Below are 25,789 nucleotides of genomic sequence, written 5' to 3'. Positions count from 1 at the left end.
AAATAAAAACTTTGAGGTTCGCCGATGACATTGTAATTCTGTCAGAGACAGCAAAGGACTTGGAAGAGCAGTTGAACGGAATGGATGGTGTCTTGAAGGGAGGACATAAGATGAACATCAACAAAAGCAAAACGAGGATAATGGAATGTAGTCTAATTAAGTCGGGTGATGTTGAGGGTATTAGATTAGGAAATGAGACACTTAAAGTAGTAAAGGAGTTTTGCTATTTGGGGAGCAAAATAACTGATGATGGTCGAAGTAGAGAGGATATAAAATGTAGACTGGCAATGGCAGGGAAAGCGTTTGTGAAGAAGAGAAATTTGTTAACATCGAGTATAGATTTAAGTGTCAGGAAGTCATTTCTGAAAGTATTTGTATGGAGTGTAGCCATGTATGGAAGTGAAACATGGACGGTTAATAGTTTGGACAGGAAGAGAATAGAAGCTTTCGAAATGTGGTGCTACAGAAGAATGCTGAAGATTAGATGGGTAGATCACATAACTAATGAGCAAGTATTGAATAGGATTGGGGAGAAGAGAAGTTTGTGGCACAACTTGACCAGAAGAAGGGATCGGTTGGTAGGACATGTTCTGAGGCATCAAGGGATCACCAATTTAATATTGGAGGGCAGCGTGGAGCGTAAAAATCGTAGGGGGAGACCAAGAGATGAATACACTAAGCAGATTCAGAAGGATGTAGGTTGCAGTAGGTACTGGGAGATGAAGAAGCTCGCACAGGATAGAGTAGCATGGAGAGCTGCATCAAACCAGTCTCGGGACTGAAGACCACAACAACAACAACACCTGTGGCGACGTCTCTCCCTCTCATATTTGCGCCCCCACCCCCACCCCTCTCCCCGATCCAAAGCCCTTTCTTTTTCCGAATGGGACAACACAATATTGAATTTCCGAATGGGACAACACAATATTGAACCAGGGATTGTATTCTTCCCGGACGAGACTTACTACCCACGTACCAAAATGAATGCCGTTACGTGGCTTCGAGGCCAGACGGTGCTCTATTTGTTCAGAGATGGCCCAAAGAATGTAATGGACTTTTTGGCCTTTTTACAGGAACGACATCTATAGAACGTGAACAGTCCGAAATACCGACACTATTACTGTAACTTCCTATGGAGTGCGTTTCAAAAGCTGCCGCATAGCTGGAACGTCCAGGGTAGGAGAAGTTAAATTACCGATGCGAAGAAAGCATGAACGGAAGATAAGAATCGGTGGATACATTATACTTATGAGAAGACATACCCGGATGACAGAACAGAGGGGGGGGGGTGTATGTAATGCGAGAATAATGTTCAGTTTACTAGCTTTCAAACAATAATGAAATATTACTTGTGGTATAACAAGACAGTGGTTTTTACCGAAATTTAACTTCACTTGAGTGTTATATGTGAACCTGGATTTGCTTTAATTTGTGAAAGATAGTCATCGAAATTTGAAGCATAGTTGGAGAAGTATTTCCTCTTAACGTAATTTTCTAGTGTTTTTTATTTCTGACGTATGATTACCTTCCAAAGCTTACTACTTATCACAATGTTAACTTTATGTCGGCCTGGTTATAATTCTCCTATATAAGCTGACTATGTCGATATATATATATATATATATATATATATATATATATATATATATATATATATATAAGCTGGCCGTAGGTTGTGTTCCAAAAATGAACAGCATAGAGACAGAAGTGATGACACTTCCTGCAGGACCTGACCATCATTTTGCAGGACAATGTTCAAGAACGAACAGCGTAAGCTATTACTCATTTGTTTGGTTGATGGGGCTGCTAAGTGCTATACCACCTACTGCACTCACCTGACTTAAGCCCTCGTAAGTTCAACTCGATTTCAAAACTCAAGCAACACTTCATGGCATTCGCTTCAGAACTGCTACAAATTCATCGGGCAATAGACCGCACCGCTCGAACGGTCAATACAACTGGCACTGCTAAGAGTATCCTATGACTTCCACATCGCTGACAACGGGTTATACACAACGCTGGTGACTAATTTGAAGGTCAGTAAAACTTTGAAACACATCTATTTTGTATGAGCTGTAAATAAATAGTTGCCACTGTTAAAGTTCCAACCCTTGTATATAAGAAAATAAAGACGAAGCGAAATGGAACTTCACTGGCTAAGAGGAGGATATATGACGGTATTTCACAAAATACAATCTCGAGTCAAATTTACAAAGCAGTTGGCAGTATGAGCTCACTTATCAGTCTGATGTCGTATCCCCTCTTGCTAGGATTCATGCACTAACTCGGTTGGGAAGGGTGCGATAAAGCCGTTTAATCCTCTCTTGAGGCAAGATAGCACATAGATCCTGGGACAGAGTTGATATCCGACCATTCCTACATATGTTCTGAGGGGGGGGGGGGCAGATCTGGGGATCTTGTTGGCCACGAGAGCATCGCAACATCATGCAGAAAATTCCTAGAGACACATGCCATATGTGGACGAGCGCATTCCCTTTGAAAAACGAAACCGCGATGCACGCGAGGACGCAGGACGTTCGTAACGTGCCGTTATGCCGTCAGATTTGCTTCAGTCGCTACCAGCCGTGGTCGGAAGTCATACTCGATAGCTTCCCACGACACCAGGAATAACATTGCTCAGCTTCTCCAAGACATTGGGAGGATGGGATCCATCCGCAGATCCCCGATATACTCGCCGACGATGGTCATCCGAGTTGGTGCAGAATTACAGTTCATCGCTGAACATAATGCGTTGCCATTCACCAGCACTGCATGCTTCCCCGCCACGGAACGAGTCGAAGCGCAGCCGCCTGCGTTTGAGTGTTAACGATAGCCTGCGTACGTGATGGTAATTCCCTAGTTTGACTACAGTCAGTTGGGAGCCAGGGTGTGAATCGGACAACCAACAAAGCTACGATCCCCCTTGAAAATGTCCTCCGCAGATGGAGACGAAACGCCGTGTTTTAAGGTGAAATCAGTTCGACCACGGCATATAGACCGGAACATTTTATTAATTGTGACATTGCCGACCGTGAAAGTTCACATTTTCTCTTTCTAACTGTCAGGTATTTATAATACAGTCCTTCACAATGAATATTCAACATATGATGCTGTTCACCACCACGCCATATTAAGCAGGTAAAAAAAAAACTCCGCCCGAACAGGCCATGAAGGACCGACCGGCCGCCGTGTCATCATCAGCCCACAGGCGTTAGCGGATGCTGATGTGGAGGGGCATGTGGTCAGCACACCGCTCTCCTGGCCGTATATCAGTTTACGATACCGGAGCTGCTACTTCTCTATCATGTACAGTACTGGCCATTAAAATTGCTAAACCACGAACATGACATGCTACAGAAGCGAAATTTAACCGACAGGAAGAAGATGCTGTGGTATGCAAATGATTAGGTTTTCAGAGCATTCACACAAGGTTGGCGCCGGTGGCGGCACCTACAACGTGCTGACATGAGGAAACTTTCCAACAAATTTCTCATACACGAACAGCAGTTGACCGTCGTTGCCTTGTGAAACGTTGTGATGCCTCGTATAAGCAGGATAAATGCGTACCATCACGTTTCCGACTTTGATAAAGATCGGATTGTAGCCTATCGGGATTGCGGTTTATCGTATCGTGACATTGCTGCTAGCGAAGGTCGACATCCAATGACTGTTAGCAGAATATGGAATCGGTGGATTCAGGAGGGTTATACGGAACGCCGTGCTGGATCCCAACGGCCTCGTATCACTAGCAGTCGAGATGACAGGCATCTTATCCGCATAGCTGTAACGGACCGTGCAGCCACGTTCGATCCCTGAGTCAACAGATGGGGACGTTTGCAAGACAACAACAATCTGCACGAACAGTTCGACGACGTTTGCAGCAGAATGGGCTATCAGCTCGGAGACCATGGCTGCGGTTACCCTTGACGCTGCATCACAGACAGGAGCGCCTGCGATGGTGTATTCAACGACGAACCTGGGTGCACGAATGGCAAAACGTCATTCTTTCTGATGAATCCAGGTTCTGTTTACAGCATCATGATGGTCGCATCCGTGTTTGGCGACATCGCGGTAAACTCACATTGGAAGCGTGTATTCGTCATCGCCATACTGGCGTATCACCCGGCGTGATGGTATTTGGTGCCATTGCTTACACGTCTCTGTCACCTCCTGTTCGCATTGACGGCACTTTGAACAGTGGACGTTACATTTCAGATGTGTGACGACCCGTGGCTCTACTCTTCATTCGATCCATGCTAAACTCAACATTTCAGCAGGATAATGCACGACCGCATGTTGCAGGTCCTGTGCGGGCCTTTCTGGATACAGAAAATGTTCGACTGCTGCCCTGGCCAGCACATTCTCGATGTCTCTCACCAATTGGAAACGTGTGGTCAATGGTGACCGAGCAACTGGCTCGTCACAATGCGCCAGTCACTACTCTTGTTAAACTGTGGTATCGTGTTGAAGCTGCACGGGCAGCTGTACCTGTACACGCCATCCAAGCTCTGTTTGACTCAATGCTCAGGCATATCAAGGCCGTTATTACGGCCAGACGTGGTTGTTCTGGGTACTGATTTCTCAGGATCTATGCACCCAGACTGCGTGAAAATGTAATCACATGTCAGTTCTAGTATAATATATTTGTGTAATGAATACCCGTTTATCGTCTGCATTTCTTCTTGGTGTAGCTATTTTAATGGCCAGTAGTATAGCTCCCCAGTTCACGTCAAAAGAGCTGAGTGCACCCCGCTTGCCAACAGCGCTCGGCGGATCGGATGGTTACCCATCCCAGTGCTAACCCAGCACGACAGCGTTTAGCTTCGGTGATCTGACGGGAACCGGTGTTACCACTGCTATAAGGTCGTTGGCCCCTGTTAGGCAGGTAACAACACTAAACACATACAGCACTAAGAGACTCTGGTGGTCGTTCTGTGTCACAGACAATTGCAATTCTAATCATCACGTATCCGCTGGTGGTATGTACGCGTGCAACTTGTATGAAGTTACAATAATGTCTGACTATGCCATCTGTCTGTTTCACTTTTTTTCGTGCAGTAGAATACACACTGACGCAAAAGACGCGTGACGCCAAGGAGTTGTGCGACATACGCGAAAGTTGGTAGTCATGTTTCTGCATCTGAAAGATTATGTCTATTCAAATATCGCGTCCATCGCAAATGAAGCGCTAGCAGCGCCAGTACGAGGATGCAAACCAGGTTTGCTTAAACTGCACGCCGTGTTACCTTTGACATTAGATGTGGTGAGCTGATGTTAGTCAAGAATGCCTTTAAAGCTACAAAGACCCCGTTATCAACACCTCGCTGAGTTTGAACGAGGTCATGTGACAGGGCTACGAGAAACTGAATGTTTCTCTCACGGTATTACATAAAGACTTGGCAAGAATTTAGCCACTGCTGGCTGGCAACTGTAGCCACGAGAATGTGCGGTCCGAAGAATACCGAGCTCCTAACAGCCACATGGCACTATCGAGAAGGAAGACCATCGTGTTCGGCGTATAGTTCTGGCGCATCGCACTACATCTGCAGCAGCAATCTGAGCATCAGTTGGAACAACAGTGACACAACGTCTAACATTCTGCGTGGTGTCTGTTTGTTCCATATCGTGTCTCCCTACCACTTTCGCGCAACGACGCTCTGAGCGTGTTTTTTAGGGAATTGACTAGTTTGAACCTGGGACCTGTTGCTGGTAAGGAGACGCCAGACCACACATGACATGTAGAGTTCAGAAGAGTTCAGTGAGACTAGCGATGATATAATCAAATACTTAATGATTTCAGCGTCAGCTCCACTGCACTCCCTGTAAAAGAATCTTAGTGCTAACTAAATGTAGTGGAAGGGGTTCAAGGCGTTCCTATTTTTTAGTTAGCTGGTAAAATAACGTCGAAAAAGCAGTTAAGTTTACCATTGGAATTTTTATTCTACTCACAAAACATTGTTTATAAATTGCGTTATTGATAAAAGGAAATATTTTAATACAGGATGATAAAAGCCAACTGCGTTCAACAAAAATGTGAACGGATATTCCCTGAATGGGTTTCCAAGTTCTACAATGGATCGAAAGATAACCTACGCCATATCACATCTATAATCTAGGTTTAAGTTAAGTTTCATAAAAGAGAAAACTATCAAAATGGTCTACAGTGACCCTCAATTATCTTTAATTACTTAGTTGGTTTAAGAAAAGCTATCTGGCTGTGTTTTCAACTGACCAATCAGGGTCTCAATGTTAGCCTTAAGCTCCGCCTACAAAACTTCTGTCTATCCAATGAGAAACGTTATGCTTTTCGTGGTGGGGCAATGTTTTTAATGTTTGCAACGTAACAGAGACGCGAAAAAGTCTCACGCTAAAACTTGCAGCTCGTGTGGCCCTTTTAGTGTTATCGTAAGATCTATACTGTTCTTCTGGAGGGCACTATCTTTTAACATGGGCTGGGGGGTGGTTTTGGCCGTCGGCTGGCGACGTGGGTGTCCGTCCCTTATCGTAGGGCCTCCTAGCCTACACGATTCTGCTCTCGGCTTCTGTTCTCGTTTCTCCCCTCGGAACTGCGTCTGTTTCACGGTGGGAAGGTATGACATGCATTTAGGCGTTCCTGAGTTAGTCTGTGGTATTCCATTTGCTCACTCGTTGATCCTATTACTTTGGTTAATTTAATGTCAGGATTTATTTGGACCTATGTGACATACTGCCGGATTTGATATCACGTCAGGGTTTTCATCGAAGGTGTTGGATTTGCCTGACACCTTACAAACGAAGTGTGACAAATCGGTTACTTCAACGAGAGCTCCGAGCCAGACGCCCTGTAGCGTGCATTCCGCTGACCCCAAACCACCGCCATTTGCGACTTCAGTAGTGTCCAGTCAGATCTCGCTGAAGGCAAGGAGGATGTTTATCGTCGTTTCTGATGAAAACTGCTTCTGCCTTGGTGCCAGTGATGGCCGTGTGTAGGATATAAGGAGACAAGTTGAGGACCTGCAACCAGGCTGTCTGCGTACTACCCACACCCACCCACACACACACACACACACACACACACACACACACACAAACACTCGACGTGATTTCCTCTGACAGCAGGATCACTTTCGTGGTTTCCTACGCTCCATGACTGCAAATACACTCCTGGAAATTGAAATAAGAACACCGTGAATTCATTGTCCCAGGAAGGGGAAACTTTATTGACACATTCCTGGGGTCAGATACATCACATGATCACACTGACAGAACCACAGGCACATAGACACAGGCAACAGAGCATGCACAATGTCGGCACTAGTACAGTGTATATCCACCTTTCGCAGCAATGCAGGCTGCTATTCTCCCATGGAGACGATCGTAGAGATGCTGGATGTAGTCCTGTGGAACGGCTTGCCATGCCATTTCCACCTGGCGCCTCAGTTGGACCAGCGTTCGTGCTGGACGTGCAGACCGCGTGAAACGACGCTTCATCCAGTCCCAAACATGCTCAATGGGGGACAGATCCGGAGATCTTGCTGGCCAGGGTAGTTGACTTACACCTTCTAGAGCACGTTGGGTGGCACGGGATACATGCGGACGTGCATTGTCCTGTTGGAACAGCAAGTTCCCTTGCCGGTCTAGGAATGGTAGAACGATGGGTTCGATGACGGTTTGGATGTACCGTGCACTATTCAGTGTCCCCTCGACGATCACCAGTGGTGTACGGCCAGTGTAGGAGATCGCTCCCCACACCATGATGCCGGGTGTTGGCCCTGTGTGCCTCGGTCGTATGCAGTCCTGATTGTGGCGCTCACCTGCACGGCGCCAAACACGCATACGACCATCGTTGGCACCAAGGCAGAAGCGACTCTCATCGCTGAAGACGACACGTCTCCATTCGTCCCTCCATTCACGCCTGTCGCGACACCACTGGAGGCGGGCTGCACGATGTTGGGGCGTGAGCGGAAGACGGTCTAACGGTGTGCGGGACCGTAGCCCAGCTTCATGGAGACGGTTGCGAATGGTCCTCGCCGATACCCCAGGAGCAACAGTGTCCCTAATTTGCTGGGAAGTGGCGGTGCGATCCCCTACGGCACTGTGTAGGATCCTACGGTCTTGGCGTGCATCCGTGCGTCGCTGCGGTCCGGTCCCAGGTCGACGGGCACGTGCACCTTCCGCCGACCACTGGCGACAACATCGATGTACTGTGGAGACCTCACGCCCCACGTGTTGAGCAATTCGGCGGTACGTCCACCCGGCCTCCCGCATGCCCACTATACGCCCTCGCTCAAAGTCCGTCAACTGCACATACGGTTCACGTCCACGCTGTCGCGGCATGCTACCGGTGTTAAAGACTGCGATGGAGCTCCGTATGCCACGGCAAACTGGCTGACACTGACGGCGGCGGTGCACAAATGCTGCGCAGCTAGCGCCATTCGACGGCCAACACCGCGGTTCCTGGTGTGTCCGCTGTGCCGTGCGTGTGATCATTGCTTGTACAGCCCTCTCGCAGTGTCCGGAGCAAGTATGGTGGGTCTGACATACCGGTGTCAATGTGTTCTTTTTTCCATTTCGAGGAGTGTATGTACGTCAGTATGGTGCTGTTGTGCTAGCATTCGTGAACAGTACTCCAGGGGCGTTTTCCAGGAGGATAACGCTCGCCCACATAGTGCTGTCGTAACCCATCATCATCTACAGAGTCCCAGCATGTTACCTTGGCCTGCTTGACGATTACATCTGTCTCCAATCGAGAACATGTCGGACATCATCGGACGACAACTCCAACGTCATCCACAACTAGCATTAACCAACTCTGTATTAACCGACCACGTAGCAGCATTTCGCATTTGCACTCTGTCGTTGCTAAGGAAGTTAATTACAGTGTCAACAAAACGTTTAAAGTTTCTTCCACTTCATTAGTCAAATTACACTAATTTTGGGTTGAGAAAACAAATATGACAAACAATTTACCGCCCTAGTTCCTGTGATGTATACTCGATGGAAGTATTATATTTTAACAGATTTAACAGACAGTGATACATTACACACTCCATTAACATTGGAAGTCTCTTTCACATTTTTTGTGAGAGCTATATTCTAAGAGCTTTAAATTTATGGAAGAACACACAGCCATTGGCTGGGAGTGAAAAGAATTATGTAGTGGTTATATGAGATCACTGTTTTTTGGCTTGTCTCTTTTGAGTGAGTTCTAGAGACTCTCTACAAACAGATCAGCAGTAATAGGCAAGGAACTTCATTCTAAGGCCCTGATATGTTTGTTCCATTACAGAAATACCTTGGTGAAATGTTATTCCGTGCTCATCAGTGCCAACTGCAGAACTAGATTTATCATCTTTTTCGCCAAATCAGACCCAGGGTTTCTGTAAGGCTTACTGGGTTTTTCTTCTCCCATATCCTCATCATTTTCTGCTTGAAACTCATAATTTTAGGGCTGGAGTAGGAGCTGGTAAACTACCTGAATCTGGCGTAGTTCGAATAGCAGATGAAAGAAGCTCTATTACTCTTTCTCTCATTGACAATCGTGGTTTACAGGTGAAGTCAATTTTATTTATCAATATGGTTTGTAGGCTTCCGAGAAACCATAGGACATAGCCATCCATTGCCATTGTTATTTTTCAGCCATTCTCCTAGTAAAACTGAACAGAGGTACAACATATATGCAGAGCCCATTACTTTTCCTGGTCCCCTACCTTCATACCAAAATAATGCTGATACGCAGTCTTCGCAAGAAGCTACAGACGAAAATGTTTCTTCACCACATAGGTAACAAAAGTTATTCACTGAATTTTTCAAATTTTTCGGCATTTTGATATAACAATTTTCACACATCAAAGGCTCTCTAAAACCAAATATTTGGCACTAATTACAACACAAGCAATATCAAACCGACAGTCACAGCAACTATTAGCATGTTTGTAACAGCTCGAGAATGTTGTGTTTAGTCGCTTAACACATATGACAGATCGAAAAACAAAATTATCACCCAAAGTAAAAATGTAGATCGAAAAAAGTTTCATGCCATTATACCTCCAAAGAAAGAGCTAATGAGTCATATTTATGGTCATTATTGAATTACACAGGTGGAAAAATGTAAGGATGAACTATTTTTGAGCCGTCGATTGCCTTCGGGTGCTGCTGTATTCTCTTTGGGTGGTTTTTCGGGGACGACAATTTCGTTTTTGTTGTTTTCGGTCTCCTTTTTTCTGAACCCGGGCCCTGGTACAAGTTTCTGTGCGATGCCAAGCAACTTTGCAACGAAGGACTGAGTTTATTCTTAACTCAGCGCTGTTAAGAAAACTTGTCCGAAATCTATTAAATATTCCTTGGTTTTAGGCTTTGCCATAAGTAAATAAAAATTTTAGAATTAGATGTGGCGCGCGGAGCAGCCGCGTGGTCTTGGCGTCTTGTCACGGTTCGCGCTCCTCCCTCCGTCGGAGGTTCGAGTGCTCCCTCGGGCATGGGTCTGTATGCTGTCTTTAACGTAAGTTAGTTTGTTGGATTAAGTAATGTGTAAGCCTAGGGACCGATGACCTTAGCAGTTTGCTCCCATGGTACACTATTGGCCATTAAAATTCCTACACCACGAATATGACGTGCTACAGACGCGAAATTTAAACGACAGGAAGAAGATGCTGTGGTATGCAAATGATTAGCTTTTCAGAGCATTCACACCTACACCTACAACGTGCTGACATGAGGAAAGTTTCCAACAAATTTCTCATACACAAACAGCAGTTGACCACTGTTGCCTGGTGAAACGTTGTTGTGATGCCTCGTGTAAGGAGGAAAAATGCGTATAATCACGTTTCCGACTTTGATAAAGGTCGGATTGTAACCTATCGCGATTGCGGTTTATCGTATCGCGACATTGCTGCTCGCGATGGTCGAGATCCAATGACTGTTAGCAGAATATGGAATCGGTGGGTTCAGGAGGGTAATACAGAACGCCGTGCTGGATCCCAACGGCCTCGTATCACTAGCATCGAGATGACAGGCATCTTATCCGCATGGCTGTAACGGATCGTGCAGCCACGTTCGATCCCTGAGTCAACAGATGGGGACGTTTGCAAGAACACAACCATCTCCACAAACAGTTCGACGACGTTTGCAGCAGCATTGACTATCAGCTCGGAGACCATGGCTCCGGTTACCCTTGACGCTGCATCAGACACAGGAGCGCCTGCGATGGTGTACTCAACGAAGAACCTGGGTGCACGAATGGCAAAACGTCATTTTCTCGGATGAATCCAGGTTCTGTTTACAGCATCGAGATGGTCGCATCCGTGTTTGGCGACAACGCGGTGAATGCAATTGGAATTCTGTATTCGTGATCGCCATACTGGCGTATCACCCGGCATGATGGTATGGGGTGCCATTGGTTACACGTCTCGGTCACCTCTTGCTCGCATTGACGGCACTTTGAACAGTGACGTCACATTTCAAATGTGTTACGACTATGGGCTCTACCCTTCATTCTGTCCCTGCGAAACCCTACATTTCAGCAGGATAATGCCCGACCGCATGTTGCAGGTCCTGTACGGGCCTTTCTGGATACAGAAAATGTTCTATTGCTGCCCTGGCCTGCACATTCTCCAGATCTCTCACCAATTGAAAAGTCTGGCCAATGGTGGCCGAGTAACTGGCTCGTCACAGTACGCCAGTCACTATTCTTGATGAACTGTGGTATCGTGTTGAGGCTGCATGGGCAGCTGTACCTGTACTCGCCATCCAAGCTCTGTTTGACTCAATGCCCAGGCGTATCAAGGCCGTTATTATGGCCAGAGGTGGTTGTTCTGGGTACTGATTTCTCAGGATCTGTGCACCCAAATTGCGTGAAAATGTAATCACATGTCAGTTCTGGTATAATATATTTGTCCAATGAATACCCGTTTACCATCTGCATTTCTTCTTGGTGTAGCAATTTTAATGGCCAGTAGTGTAGTTACCACAAATTTCCAATCTTCCAAAATAACTTTGATCGATACTGTAGATCACAGTTTGTCCGTAACAAGCTGTGTGGGACTTTTCGGCTACAGGAGGGGGTGTGTTGCAGGAACAAGTACTCGGTGTCGCCTGTGGAGCTGGACCGGCAGGCGCCGCGCCTGCAGCACGCCGTGTGGTCCCCTCGCGGCTCCAGCCTGGCCTTCGTGCACGACAACGACGTCTACTACAGCGCAGACCCGCGCCGCAGGGCGCCCGTGCGCGTCTCCAGCACCGGCGTGCCCAACACTGTCTTCAACGGCGTCGCCGACTGGCTCTACGAAGGTAAGCCGCAAGCGCGCCTCGTCTTCTAAGCAGCGAATGGAAGCCAACAGCGGCCGACCGGCCTCCGCAGACAACTCACCAGTGTTCACTCCCATTCGCTCGTAACTGTGAACATGCGTATACACTGGTAGGAATCGAAGAGAACGAACATAGCGCAACACCTCCGTTATCAACACATCAACAAAAATAAATGATAATTAATTGTAACCCTCAGCTGCCGACAGGTGTTGTTGATATACCTCGATGGAGCCCGCTGAAAATTTGTGCCCCGACCGCGACTCGAACACGGGATCTCCTGCTTACATGGCAGACGCTCTATGCATTTTTTTTATTATTTTTTTAATCTCATTTTGTTCGTTTTTGTTCGTTGCATCTGCTCGTGGCGGCCGTCGCAAGACACCCGCTTCAGATCGTCGTTGATCCAATAACTCAGTTTTTTTATTACACAAGGCAGAAAACCCTCTGACCGAACACGCTGAGTTACCGTGCCGGCCATCTGAGCCACCGAGAACACAGATGAATAGCGCGACTGCAGGGACTTATCCCGTGCACACTTCTCGTGAGACCCACATTCCCAACTGTCCACAATCTACATACGTAAGGTACCTAATAGGTATTTGCCCATCCACTCATTACTCGCGCGCACTAAGGTGACGATTCCAGTAAGAGTCCGGGCAACCTGTGTGCTGTAGAACGGAATCTTGTTGGACAGTAAGGCTCGCCCCCACACTGCCAATGGGATGAAGGCTACGATTCAGCGATCTGGTTAGGAAACAATGCAACATTCACCATACGGGCCAGATCTTCCATGGTGTGATGTTCACATTTTTGGTGACCTGAAGAAAGACACGCGTGGGCATCGGTTTCAGTCGTACGAGGAAGGGCGCGAGTGCAGGTGGTTCTGGATCTGTCACCGGTCGACCGCGTTCTGCGAAACAGGAATCGATTTTCTCGTCTCTGTAGCGTAATAAATTTCTTAACGCGTGTGCTAGAAGAGCGTAGCGTTCCAAAGAATTGGAAAAGGGCACAGGTCATCCCCGTTTTTAAGAAGGGACGTCGAACAGATGTGCAGAACTATAGACCTATATCTATAACGTCGATCAGTTGTAGAATTTTGCAACACGTACTATGTTCGAGTATAATGACTTTTCTGGAGACTAGAAATGTACTCTGTAGGAATCAGCATGGGTTTCGAAAAAGACGATCGTGTGAAACCCAGTTCGTTCTATTCATCCACGAGACTCAGAGGGCCATAGACACGGGTTCCCAGGTAGACGCCATGTTTCTTGACTTCCGCAAGGCGTTCGATACAGTTCCCCACAGTCGTTTAATGAACAAAGTAAGAGCATATGGACTATCAGACCAATTGTGTGATTGGATTGAAGAGTTCCTAGATAACAGAACGCAGCATGTCATTCTCAATGGAGAGAAGTCTTCCGAAGTAAGAGTGATTTCAGGTGTGCCGCAGGGGAGTGTCGTAGGACCGTTGCTATTCACAATATACATAAATGACCTTGTGGATAACATCGGAAGTTCACTGAGGCTTTTTGAGGATGATGCTGTGGTATATCGAGAGGTTGTAACAATGGAAAATTGTACTGAAATGCAGGAGGATCTGCAACGAATTGACGAGTGGTGCAGGGAATGGCAATTGAATCTCAATGTAGACAAGTGTAATGTGCTGCGAATACATAGAAAGATCCCTTATCATTTAGCTACAACACAGCAGGTCAGCAACTGCAAGCAGTTAATTCCATAAATTATCTGGGAGTAGGCATTAGGAGTGATTTAAAATGGAATGATCATATAAAGTTGATCGTCGGTAAAGCAGATGCCAGACTGAGATTCATTGGAAGAATCCTAAGGAAATGCAATCCGAAAACAAAGGAAGTAGGTTACAGTACACTTGTTCGCCCACTGCTTGAATACTGCTCACCGGTGTGGGATCCGTACCACATAGTGTTGATAGAAGAGATACAGAAGATCCAACGGAGAGCAGCGCGCTTCGTTACAGGATCATTTAATAATCGCGAAAGCGTTACGGAGATGATAGATAAACTCCAATGGAAGACTTTGCAGCAGAGACGCTCAGTAGCTCGGTACGGGCTTTTGTTGAAGTTTCGAGAACATACCTTCAGCGAGGAGTCAAGCAGTATATTGCTCCCTCCTACGTAAATCTCGCGAAGAGACGCTGAGGATAAAATCAGAGAGATTAGAGCCCACACAGAGTTATACCGACAATCCTTTTTTCCACGAACAATACGAGACTCGAATAGAAGGGAGAACCGATAGAGGTACTCAAAGTACCCTCCGCCAAACACCGTCAGGTGGCTTGCGGAGTATGGATGTAGATGTAGATGTAGATCCACTCCATGTTCCGGTTATGGCGGGTCTTCGGTTTTCATTCGGCCGACCCTCATACGATATCTACACTGAAGCGCCAATGAAACTGGAATAGGCATCAGTACTCAAATACAGATACAATTAAACATTCAGAATACGGCGCTGCGGTTGGCAGCGCCTATACAAGGCAACAAGTGTCTGGAGCAGTTGTTAGAGATCGCTTACTGCTGCTACAATGGCAGATTATCAAGATTTAAGTGAGTTTGAATGTGGTGTTATAGTCGGCGCACGAGCGAAGGGATACAGCATCTCCGAGGTAGCGATAAAGTGGGGATTTTCGCGTACGACCAATTCACGAATGTACCGTGAAAATCAGGACCCGGGAAAACATCAAATATCCGACGTCGCTGCGGCCGGAAAAAGGTCCTGCAAGAACGGGACCAACGACGGCTGAAGAGAATCGTTCCACGTGACAGAAGTATAAACCTTCCGCAAACTGCCGCAGATTTCAGTGTTGGGCCATCAATAAGTATCAGCGTGCGAACCATTCAACGAAACATCATCGATATGAAGTTTCGGAGCCAAATGCCCACTCGTGTACCCTTGATGCCTGCACGACACAAATATTTACGCCTCGCCTGGGCCCGTCGACACCGACATTGAACTGTTGATGACTGGAAACATGTTACCTGGTCGAACGACTTCCATTTCAAATTGTATGAAGCGGATGGACGTGTACGGGTATGGAGACAGCCATGGACCTGCATATCAACAGGGGACTCTTCAAGTTGATAGAGACCCAGTAATGGTATGGGGCGTGTGCAGTTGGAATGATATGGGACCCGTGGTACGTCTAGACACGACTCTAACAGGTGATAAGTCCGAAAGCACCCTGTGTGATCTCCCGCATCCATTCACGTCCATTCTGCCTTCCGATGGACTTGGGCACTTCCAGCAGAACAATGCGACACCCAGGCGTCCATAATTACAACAGAGTGGCCCCAGGAAAACTCTTCTGAGTTCATACACTTCCTCTGGCCACCAAACTACCTAGACATGAACATTATTGAGCATATCTGGGATGCCTTACAACGTGTTGTTCAGGAGAGATGCCCACTCCCTCGTACTCTTACGGATTTATGGACAGCCCTGCAGGATTCATGGTGTCAGTTCCCTCCAGCACTATTTCAGACGTTAGTCGAGACCATGCCACGTCTTGGTGCTACACTTCTGCTTGCTCGCGGGTTCCCTATACGACATTAGGCAGGTCTACCAGTTTCTTTGGCAGTTCGGTGTATATTCTTCTTTCACCAACATTACATTCTCTTTAAACCACTCCACCGCTCAAGGAAACTCGTGTCAACAACAAAAGCAGTTCGAATCAAAATCGAACCCGAATGTTCTCTTTGCTGCTAGCACCGTTATGGAGGAATCACGAATTTCCTTTGATGCTTCGCTAAAAGACTGACAACCAACGGAACACGAGCGAGCACCAGAAAATGCAAACGGAATACGACCGAAAGCTGTTCGCTCGCGCTCGCCTTCCGTTTACACTAAAGAGAATTCTCGTTCGCTGATGCAGATTCGCTAGCGTTCGTTCCGGTGTAAACCAAGCTTAACATGCCTGACGCTACTGTGCGGGGATGTTTCATTATCGCATCCTAACACGCCGTATTTTCTGGAAAAGATAAATACACTATTGGCCACTAAAATTGCTACACCAGGAAGAAATGCAGATGATAAACGGGTATTCATTGGACAGATATATTATACTAGAACTGACATGTGATTACATTTTCAAGCGATTTGGGTGCATAGATCCTGAGAAATCAGTACTCAAAACAACCACCTCAGGACGTAATAAAAGCCTTGATACGCTTGGGCATTGCGTCAAGCAGAGCTTGTATGGCGTGTAAAGGTACAGCCGTCCATGCAGCTTCAACTCGATACCACAGTTCATCAAGAGTAGTGACTGGCGTATTGTGACGAGCCAGTTGCTCGGCCGCCATTGACCAGACGTTTTCAATTGGTGAGAGATATAGAGAATGTGCTGGCCAGCCAGCAGTCGAACATTTTCTGTATCCAGAAAGGCCCGTACAGGACCTGCAACATGCGGTCGTGCATTATTCTGCTGAAATGTAGGGTTTCGCAGGGATCAAATTAAGGGTAGAGCCACTGGTCGTAACACATCTGAAATGTAACGTCCACTGTTCAAAGTGCCGTCAATGCGAACAAGTGGTGACAGAGACATGTAACCAATGGCACCCCATACCATCACGCCGGGTGATACGCAAATATGGCGATGACGAATACACGCTTCCAATGAGCGTTCACCGCCATGTCGCCAAACACGGGTGCGACCATCATGATGCTGTAAACAGAACCTGAATTCATCCGAAAAAATGACGTTTTGCCATTCGTGCACCCAGGTTCATCGTTGAGTACACCACTGCAAGCGCTCCTGTCTATGATGCAGCGTCAAGGGTAACCGCAGCCATGGTCTCCGAGCTGATAGTCCATGCTGCTGCAAACGTCGTCGAACTGTTGGTGCAGATGGTTGTTGTCTTGCAAACGTCCCCATCTGTTGACTCAGGGATCGAGGAGTGGCTGCACGATCCGTTACAGCCATACGGATAAGATGCCTGTAATCTCGACTGCTAGTGATACGCAATCTTCCTCGTCGTCGTTCTTGGACTGCATCTGCAACACATCTCAGTTGTTGATAATCGATGTCAGCAGTGATGTTTCCACAGCGGGGAAGCAATTCGTACTAAATCTCGGAATCAATTTCAAACGAACTTGGTTCATATACTACTTACCACTTCGCACGAACGATAAAATGGCTGACATCGAAATAAGGAATAGAAAAGCAACTGAAATCACTCAACAGAGGAAAGTCCATTGGACCTGACGGGATACCAATTAGATTGTACACAGAGTACGCGAAAGAACTTGCCCCCTCCCCCCTTAGAACAGCCGTGTACCACAAGTTTCTAGAGGAACGGAAGGTTACAAATGATTGGAAAAGACCACAAGTAGTCCCAGTTTTCAAGTAGGGTCGTCGAGCAGATGCGCAAAACTATAGGCCTATATCTCTGACATTGATCTGTTGTGGAATTTTAGAACATATTTTTTGCTCGCGTACCATGTCATTTCTGGAAACCCAGAATGTACTCTGTAGGAATCAACATGGATTCCGGAAACAGCGATCGTGTGAGACCCAACTCGCTTTATTTGTTCATGAGACACAGAAAATATTAGATACGGGCTCCCAGGTAGATGTAGTTTTCCTTGACTTCCGAAAGGTGTTCGATACAGTTCCGCACTGTCGCCTTATAAACAAAGTAAGTGCCTACGGAATATCAGACCAGCTGTGTGGCTGGATTGAAGAGTTTTTAGCAAAGAGAAGACAGCATGTTGTTCTCAATGGAGAGACGTCTACAGACGTTAAAGTAACCTCTGGGGTGCCACAGGGGAGTGTTATGGGACCACTGCTTTTCCCAATATGTATAAATGACCTAGTAGATAGTGTCAGAAGTTCCATGCGGCTTTTCGTGGATGATGCTGTAGTATACAGAGAAGTTGCAGCATTAGAAAATTGCAGCGAAATACAGGAAGATCTGCAGCGGATAGGCACTTCGTGTAGTGAGTGGCAACTGACCCTTAACATAGACATATGTAATATATTGCGAATACATAGAAAGAAAGATCCTTTATTGTATGATAGCAGAACAAACACTGGTAGCAGTTACTTCTGTAAAATATATGGGAGTGTGCGTACAGAACGATTTGAAATGGAATGATCATATAAAATTAATTGTTGGTAAGGCGGGTGCCAAGGTTGAGATTCATTGGGAGAATCCTTAGAACATGTAGTCCATCAACAAAGGAGGTGGCTTACAAAACACTCGGTAAACTATACTTGAGTATTGCTCGTCAGTGTGGGATCCGTACCAGGTCGGGTTGACAGAGGAGGTAGAGAAGATCCAAAGAAGAGCCGCGCGTTTCGTCACAGTGTTATTTGGTAAGCGTGATAGCGTTACGGAGATGTTCAGCAAACTCAAGTGGCAGACTCTGCACAAGAGGTGCTCTGCATCGCGGTGTAGCTTGCTGTCCAGTTTCCGAGAGGGTGTGTTTCTGGATGAGGTATCGAATATATTGCTACCTCCCCAGGAGATCACGAATGTAAAATTAGAGAGATTCGAGAGCGCATGGAGGCTTTCCGACAGTCGTTCTTCCCGTGAACCATATGCGACTGGAAAAGGAAAGAGAGATAATGACAGTGGCATCTAAAGTGCCCTCCGTCACACACCGTTGGGTGGCTCGCGGAGTATAAATGTAGATGTAGATGTAGAAAGAAAGATTGTGGAAGTAAGAACTAGCAACCTACCCTTGAAGTCGAAGTGATAACATCGAGAGAGAGAGAGAGTAGGAAGAGATGGATACTGACAGGGGAACAAGGGGATTTCCCAAAACGATGTCCCGCAACCGATTCAGACAAATATTATCATTTTACATTTTTCCGACAGCAACAGTAAACCGGATAATGCCGACTGACTTGTCAAAGTGCAGTTCGTAACTGATTAATTTTCCAAAAAGTTTGAAGAAAGTTTAATCTATCTCAAAACATCTCAAATTGAAGGAATGACACCGTGGACGGACGGCTAAATTTTAAAGTTTACAATCAGTCAAAAATTACAAAGTATGGCATACTTATTCGGATACTGTGTGATTCGAGTACGGGATACATTTCCTCATTCAAGATATATTCCGGCGCTGCACAGCCTTTAGCAAATACAGTGATGGAACTACTGACAACTTGTGATGGAAAAGCGGCATCACTTCGCCGTGGATGGTTATTATAACAGTGTAGAACTTGCAGAGAAGTTACTTGAAACGAAAATTCGAGTTTGTGGAACGATATGGCTAGATAGAGGATTTCAGGGAAATTAAAACGCTCAAAAGTCAATGTGTTTGAAGCTTGTCATCAACGGAAAGGTGACAAGCGGCCGGCGACAAGCCAAGTGCCGCGCGGGATTAGCCGAGCGGTCTGCGGGCGCTGCTGTCATGGACTGTGCGGCTGGTCCCGGCGGAGGTTCGAGTCCTCCCTCGGGCATGGGTGTGTGTGTTTGTCCTTAGGATAATTTAGGTTAAGTAGTGTGTAAGCTTAGGGACTGATGACCTTAGCAGTGAAGTCCCATAAGATTTCACACACGTTTGAACAGTCTGAACAAGCCAAGTAATTCGAACTAGCGCTGCCGGCGCCAAGCGAATAAATTCGTACGAGACGTGCGGACGGCAAAGTCTTAAAATGAACATCCGGGAGCATGTTGACAGTAACCTGAATACGTAAGCCTATGCCATGGCTGGTTCAAATGGCTCTGAGCACTATAGGACTTAACTTCTGTGGTCATCAGTCCCCTAGAACTTAGAACTACTTAAACCTAACTAACCTAAGGACATCACACACATCCATGCCCGAGGCAGGATTCGAACCTGCGACCGTAGCAGTCCCGCGGTTCCGGACTGCTCGCCTAGAACCACTAGACCACCGCGGCCGGCCCCAAGCCATGGTATGAAAAACATCACATAACACCTCTGGCCTGAGCTGCTCCCTCCACGTTCAGAGTTTTGAAGGCGTCGTTGGTCCTTCTGTGCACTCGACACCTTGCATTAGTTGAAAAGAGGCAAAGTTGTGAAGGCCACAGTATACGTCCATTGTCAACCGCTGTAGCTTTTGGCCCATTTAACACGTGCAGCTTTGTGCGCCAGTGTAAGAAATGAATTTTTTCAATGTTCTTGTCTCCAAAGGTCTGTTAAATGCAAGTTCTCCTCAGAGTGTTCGATCAGGAACTGGTGGAACTGGATCCGCATTCACTGCCAAGGGGTCCCCCATACTGTAAATCACGGATTTTAATGCGCTTCAAATACGTATGTTGTAGAGACACTTACCCTTACCCTGAGCACCTGGCTATCCGGTTTTTTAGCGACGGGTCTTGGTTTTTGAGAAAATCGATTTTGAAGTTCATTGCGCGCTTTTTATACCCCTAACATTACATGCGTTCCGAGCACGTCACCGTAGCGCAGCGGTAAAGATTCACGGCTACCACGCTGGAGGTACTGTGTTCGAATCCTGCTGCCACATGTTTTTTTGTGTGTGCAAGAACCGTCCGGAAAATTTGGTCCTAACGGTCAAAAACGATTAGACGAATTAACTGGGAAATACAGATATGTAGTCGTGTCCTGCACGAAATCCGGTAAGTTCACGAAACTGGTGTACGAACAATTTTTGCGTTCTGTAATTCTTCCGTATGTGGGACAGAATTTTTTTTTTGCATATTACCGATTCGTAGGGATGGCAAACCGATTCAACTTTATACGATCATCTCTTCACTGATGAAAGGAAAGCGATCACCTGCACTCTAAAAGTGGTCACACCACAGTGCACTCCTTATTGCCAGCCCTGCGATGTTTATTTTTACCGTCAGGTGAAAATCGTGACGAAAGTTATTCAGAATGCTCCCGACTTGATGAGAGACAATAGAGAGATCGCTTTTAGGGAATATTTGATAAAATTAGGTCCGCTAATCCTATATCAATTCAGCGCACCTAATTTTGAAAGCGTGATTAGATACGCATGGCTCGCAACGAAATTAGCGGATGAAAGAGAAATCTTTTTGAATGCAAAAGAATTGTGTTTCCCGGTATCGCTCATGAAGAAACCGTGCGCCAACAAGGCGGTTGCTTTCATAAAATGCCCGTGGTGCTGAGAAAATTTGTGCTCCGGTTGTTTCTATGATAAGTATCACCCACGATATTGTTCTGGCACATGAAGCAATGTGGACGATGAAAAATAAGATTTTGTAATATTGTATGACAGAAGAAATTAATAAGTGAATATATCTTTATAATTTCGAGCACCTTACACTGTTTGTTGATATTCTTTGAAATAAAATTGAAAAATTCCGTCGATTTTGCCAAAAAAAAAAGAGCAGGATTCGAAAGCGGTACCTCCAGCGCGGTAGCCGTGAACGTTTACCGCTGCGCTGCTCTGACTTGCTCGGTATATATGTTAACGGTATACAAAGCGCGCAATGAACTTCAGAATCTAAAAAAAAAAAAAACGGATAGCCAGGTACTCAGGGTAAGTGCCTCTACAACATATTTGAGGCTCATCAAAATCCGTGATTTACAGTATGGAGGGTCCCCTTGTGAGAGCAGCAGCAGTTCCTGTCTGGTTTCACGCCGACTGCTACTGACAATGCTTGACTCTCGCTTCCGGTCCCTGTCGACTAGGACTTTTTTACGGCCACTGTATCTTAGTCCGCTTTGACATACAACTTCAGTCACGATGTTGTCATGGCCACGTCCTAGCACAGTAGTTCATTTCTACCAGTTTGACATATACTGACCGATAAAAAAGCGCAGCATCAAGAAAGAGTTGTGCGGCGTAAACGAGAGTTGGTAGGCGTGTTTCATCTCAAACATCATGTCTATCCAGTTTCGCGCCAGTCGCTATGAGGATGCAAGTCAGTTTTACTTTGAACAGAAGCTGTAACGGTCGTGAACATTAGTTACGTTTGAGACTTGACGTGGTAAACCCATGTTAATCAAAAATGCCTTTAAACAGACGAAAATTCCATTATCAACAACTCGTCGATTTTTAATGCGGTCATCTAATATGGTTACGAACAGCTGGATGTTCCTTCTCTGATACTGCAGAAAGACTTGACAGGAATGCACCCACTGTACATCACTGCTGTCAGCGGTTGTGACGAGAATCTACGGATGCAAGAACACCGGACTGAGGACGGCCACTACCAAGAGTAAAGACCATCGTGTTCTGCGTATGGGCCCGGCTCATCGAACTGCGTCTGCAGCAGCAATTTGAACAGCACTTGACATCACAGTGACACAACGAACTGCTACAAATCGTAAAACGTACACTTTCACGGCCGGAAATGTCACAGTTAAAAAATGTCCCGGGCTATTACACCGTGATCGAATGGATTTCACATTAAAACCGTATGTGCGTCCCCATTTGCGGAAGACATTTTCAGAGGGGATCTTAGCTTCTTTTAATGTCAGTCAGTAGCGGGCAAGGGTGTGAATCGGACATCAGAAGAAGCTACGACCTCCCTAGAAAATGTCTTCCGCCAGTGGAGACGGAAGCTTGGGTTTTAATGTAAAATAAATTCTACCGCGGATGACTGGTATCAGTTACTTCTGTAAAATATCTGGGAGTATGCGTGCGGAACGATTTGAAGTGGAATGATCATATAAAATTAATTGTTGATAAGGCGGGTGCCAAGTTGAGATTCATTGGGAGAGTCCTTAGAAAATGTAGTCCATCAACAAAGGAGGTGGCTTACAAAACACTCGTTCGACCTATACCTGAGTATTGGTCATCAGTGTGGGATCCGTACCAGGTCGGGTTGACAGAGGAGATAGAGAAGATCCAAAGAAGAGCGGCGCGTTGGTCGCAGGGTTATTAGGTAAGCATGATAGCGTCACAGAGATGTTTAGCAAACTCAAGTGGCAGACTCTGCAACAGAGGCGCTCTGCATCGCGGTGTAGCTTGCTGTCCAGGTTTCTAGAGGGTGCGTTTCTGGATGAGGTATCGAATATATTGCTTCCCCCTACTTATACCTCCCGAGGAGATCACGAATGTAAAATTAGAGAGATTCGAGAGAGCGTGGAGACTTTCCGCCAGTCGTTCTTCCCGCGAACCACATGCGACTGGAACAGGAAAGGGAGGTAATGAGACTAGCACGTAAAGTGCCCTCCGCCACACACCGTTGGGTGGCTTGCGGAGTATAAATGTAGGTGTAGATGTAGAATAGACGGGAACATTTTATTAATTATGCCGAAAATTGGTTACTTCAAGGACAGTTCCGAACCAGACTCCGCTGACCCCAAACCAGCGCCATTTGCGACTTCAGTGGTGTCAAACGAGGTCCGTTGCGTTTTATGCTGAAAATTGGTCTTGTCTCGCTGCCAATGATGGCCGTGTGCTGGCTAGGAGGAGGTCAGGTGTGGGCCTGCACCCAACCTGTCGGTGTGCTACATACACTGCACCTCACCTGGAGTTTTGGTCAAAGGTGCAATTTCAGTCACATGTTGCTGTTGTAATCCAACATGCTCTACAGATGGTTGGTATGTTTCCTTGTCCTCCAATCACCAGATCTGTCTCCAATCGAATACATAATGAGAAAACAACTGCAACTTCATCCACTAACAGAATTAACCGTCCCTGTTTTAACCAACAAAACGCAACAGGCAAGAAACTTCATGTACAGCAAATAGGGGCAAAGCCAAGGGCAACATTAACTTACTTCATCAAAATATCAGGGGAATAAAAAATAAAGTAGATGAGTTATTAGTGTGTTTAGATTATCTCAAAAATAAGAATGAGATTGATATACTCTTTCTGTCTGAACACCATGTAACTGTGGGGAAGGACAGCGTCAGTATAAATGGGTATGATTTAGCATCTTACACTCGTAGATCTAGAATGGATAAAGGAGGAGTTGCCATTTTCATAAAGCAAGGGTATTAATACAAAACTGTAGAAGTAAGCAAAGTTTGTGTTGATCAGCACTTTCAGGTTTGTGCATGTGAACTTCAGCTAGATAATGTAGTATTGATATTAGCAACAGTGTACATGTCCCCATTAGGAGACTGGGAGGTATTCATAAAAAAATGGACTCCCTATTATGCTGTCTGTCAGACAAAAAGAAGAAGTTATTAATCTGTGGTGATTTCAATGTAAACTTTCTAAGTACTTCTGGTGAACTAGAAGTGTTATTAACAACATATAACTTAGAATCAGTGGTCAATTTCCCTACACATATAGCTCAAGACAGTAGCACTCTAATAATGTATTTGTACAGAAAGAGGATGTAAAACAAACACATGGTTTCCCTGTGGCAAATAGATTGTCAGACCATGATGCACAACTGATTAACTTACGAAACCTAACAGGGTGTACAGCTCAGAAACCATTAAGTAAAAGTGTGAGGTTGCTCAACCTGGTATCTATAGTGCCCTTCAGAGAAAGTTTAAGGAATGTTAAATGGGGAAATGTATATAATGAGTCAAATGCTAATGATAAATGCAACATATTTCTTGATAAATTTGTATCCCTTTTTGAACATAGTTTCCCAAAGAAAATTACTAAATGTAACACCATACACTTTTCAAAGAAACCTTGGATTACTACAGGTTTTAAAAGTGTCTTCAAAAAGAAAAAGAAAACTGTATGAAACAGTAAGAACTAGTAAAGATGCAGAAGTGGTTGTACGCTATAAAAATTACTGTAACACACTAAGAAAAGTTGTAAGGAAATCAAGAAATATGCCTCTTAAAGAAGAAATTAACAACTCCAGCAATAAAACCAAATCAGTATGGAATGTTGTTAGAAGGGATACAGGAAAAGTAACCAATGAGGTACGTAGTATTACTATTAAAGAGAATAAGAGCATCCTAAACAACAGTACACAAGTAGCTAATGTATTAACAACCATTTCTTAAGTGTAGGAGAAAAAATTGGTGAGAATAGTTTAAAAAACCAGGCAGTACATAGAAGATTCAGTTTCGAAAAATTTTAATATTAAGTTTCACCTTACAACCTCATGTTAAATAAATAAAATTATTAAATACACTCCTGGAAATTGAAATAAGAACACCGTGAATTCATTGTCCCAGGAAGGGGAAACTTTATTGACACATTCCTGGGGTCAGATACATCACATGATCACACTGACAGAACCACAGGCACATAGACACAGGCAACAGAGCATGCACAATGTCGGCACTAGTACAGTGTATATCCACCTTTCGCAGCAATGCAGGCTGCTATTCTCCCATGGAGACGATCGTAGAGATGCTGGATGTAGTCCTGTGGAACGGCTTGCCATGCCATTTCCACCTGGCGCCTCAGTTGGACCAGCGTTCGTGCTGGACGTGCAGACCGCGTGAGACGACGCTTCATCCAGTCCCAAACATGCTCAATGGGGGACAGATCCGGAGATCTTGCTGGCCAGGGTAGTTGACTTACACCTTCTAGAGCACGCTGGGTGGCATGGGATACATGCGGATGTGCATTGTCCTGTTGGAACAGCAAGTTCCCTTGCCGGTCTAGGAATGGTAGAACGATGGGTTCGATGACGGTTTGGATGTA

General features: G+C 45.7%; 1 protein-coding gene across 1 annotated transcript in view; it reads left to right on the top strand.

Moving 5' to 3' along the window:
- LOC124620114 (inactive dipeptidyl peptidase 10-like) overlaps positions 1-25,789 on the top strand; it is a 1,175,439-nt gene that overhangs the window by 945,038 nt on the left and 204,612 nt on the right. Inside the window, exon 6 of the mRNA XM_047146784.1 lies at positions 12,053-12,264. Within this exon, the coding sequence (XP_047002740.1) occupies positions 12,053-12,264 (212 nt within the window). The remainder of the gene's footprint in view (positions 1-12,052; positions 12,265-25,789) is intronic.

Source organism: Schistocerca americana, chromosome 6, assembly GCF_021461395.2.
Source record: "Schistocerca americana isolate TAMUIC-IGC-003095 chromosome 6, iqSchAmer2.1, whole genome shotgun sequence".
Taxonomy (NCBI): domain Eukaryota; kingdom Metazoa; phylum Arthropoda; class Insecta; order Orthoptera; family Acrididae; genus Schistocerca; species Schistocerca americana.
The sequence above is the reverse complement of the archived record's forward strand: the minus strand, read 5'-3'. Positions and strand labels throughout refer to the sequence as shown.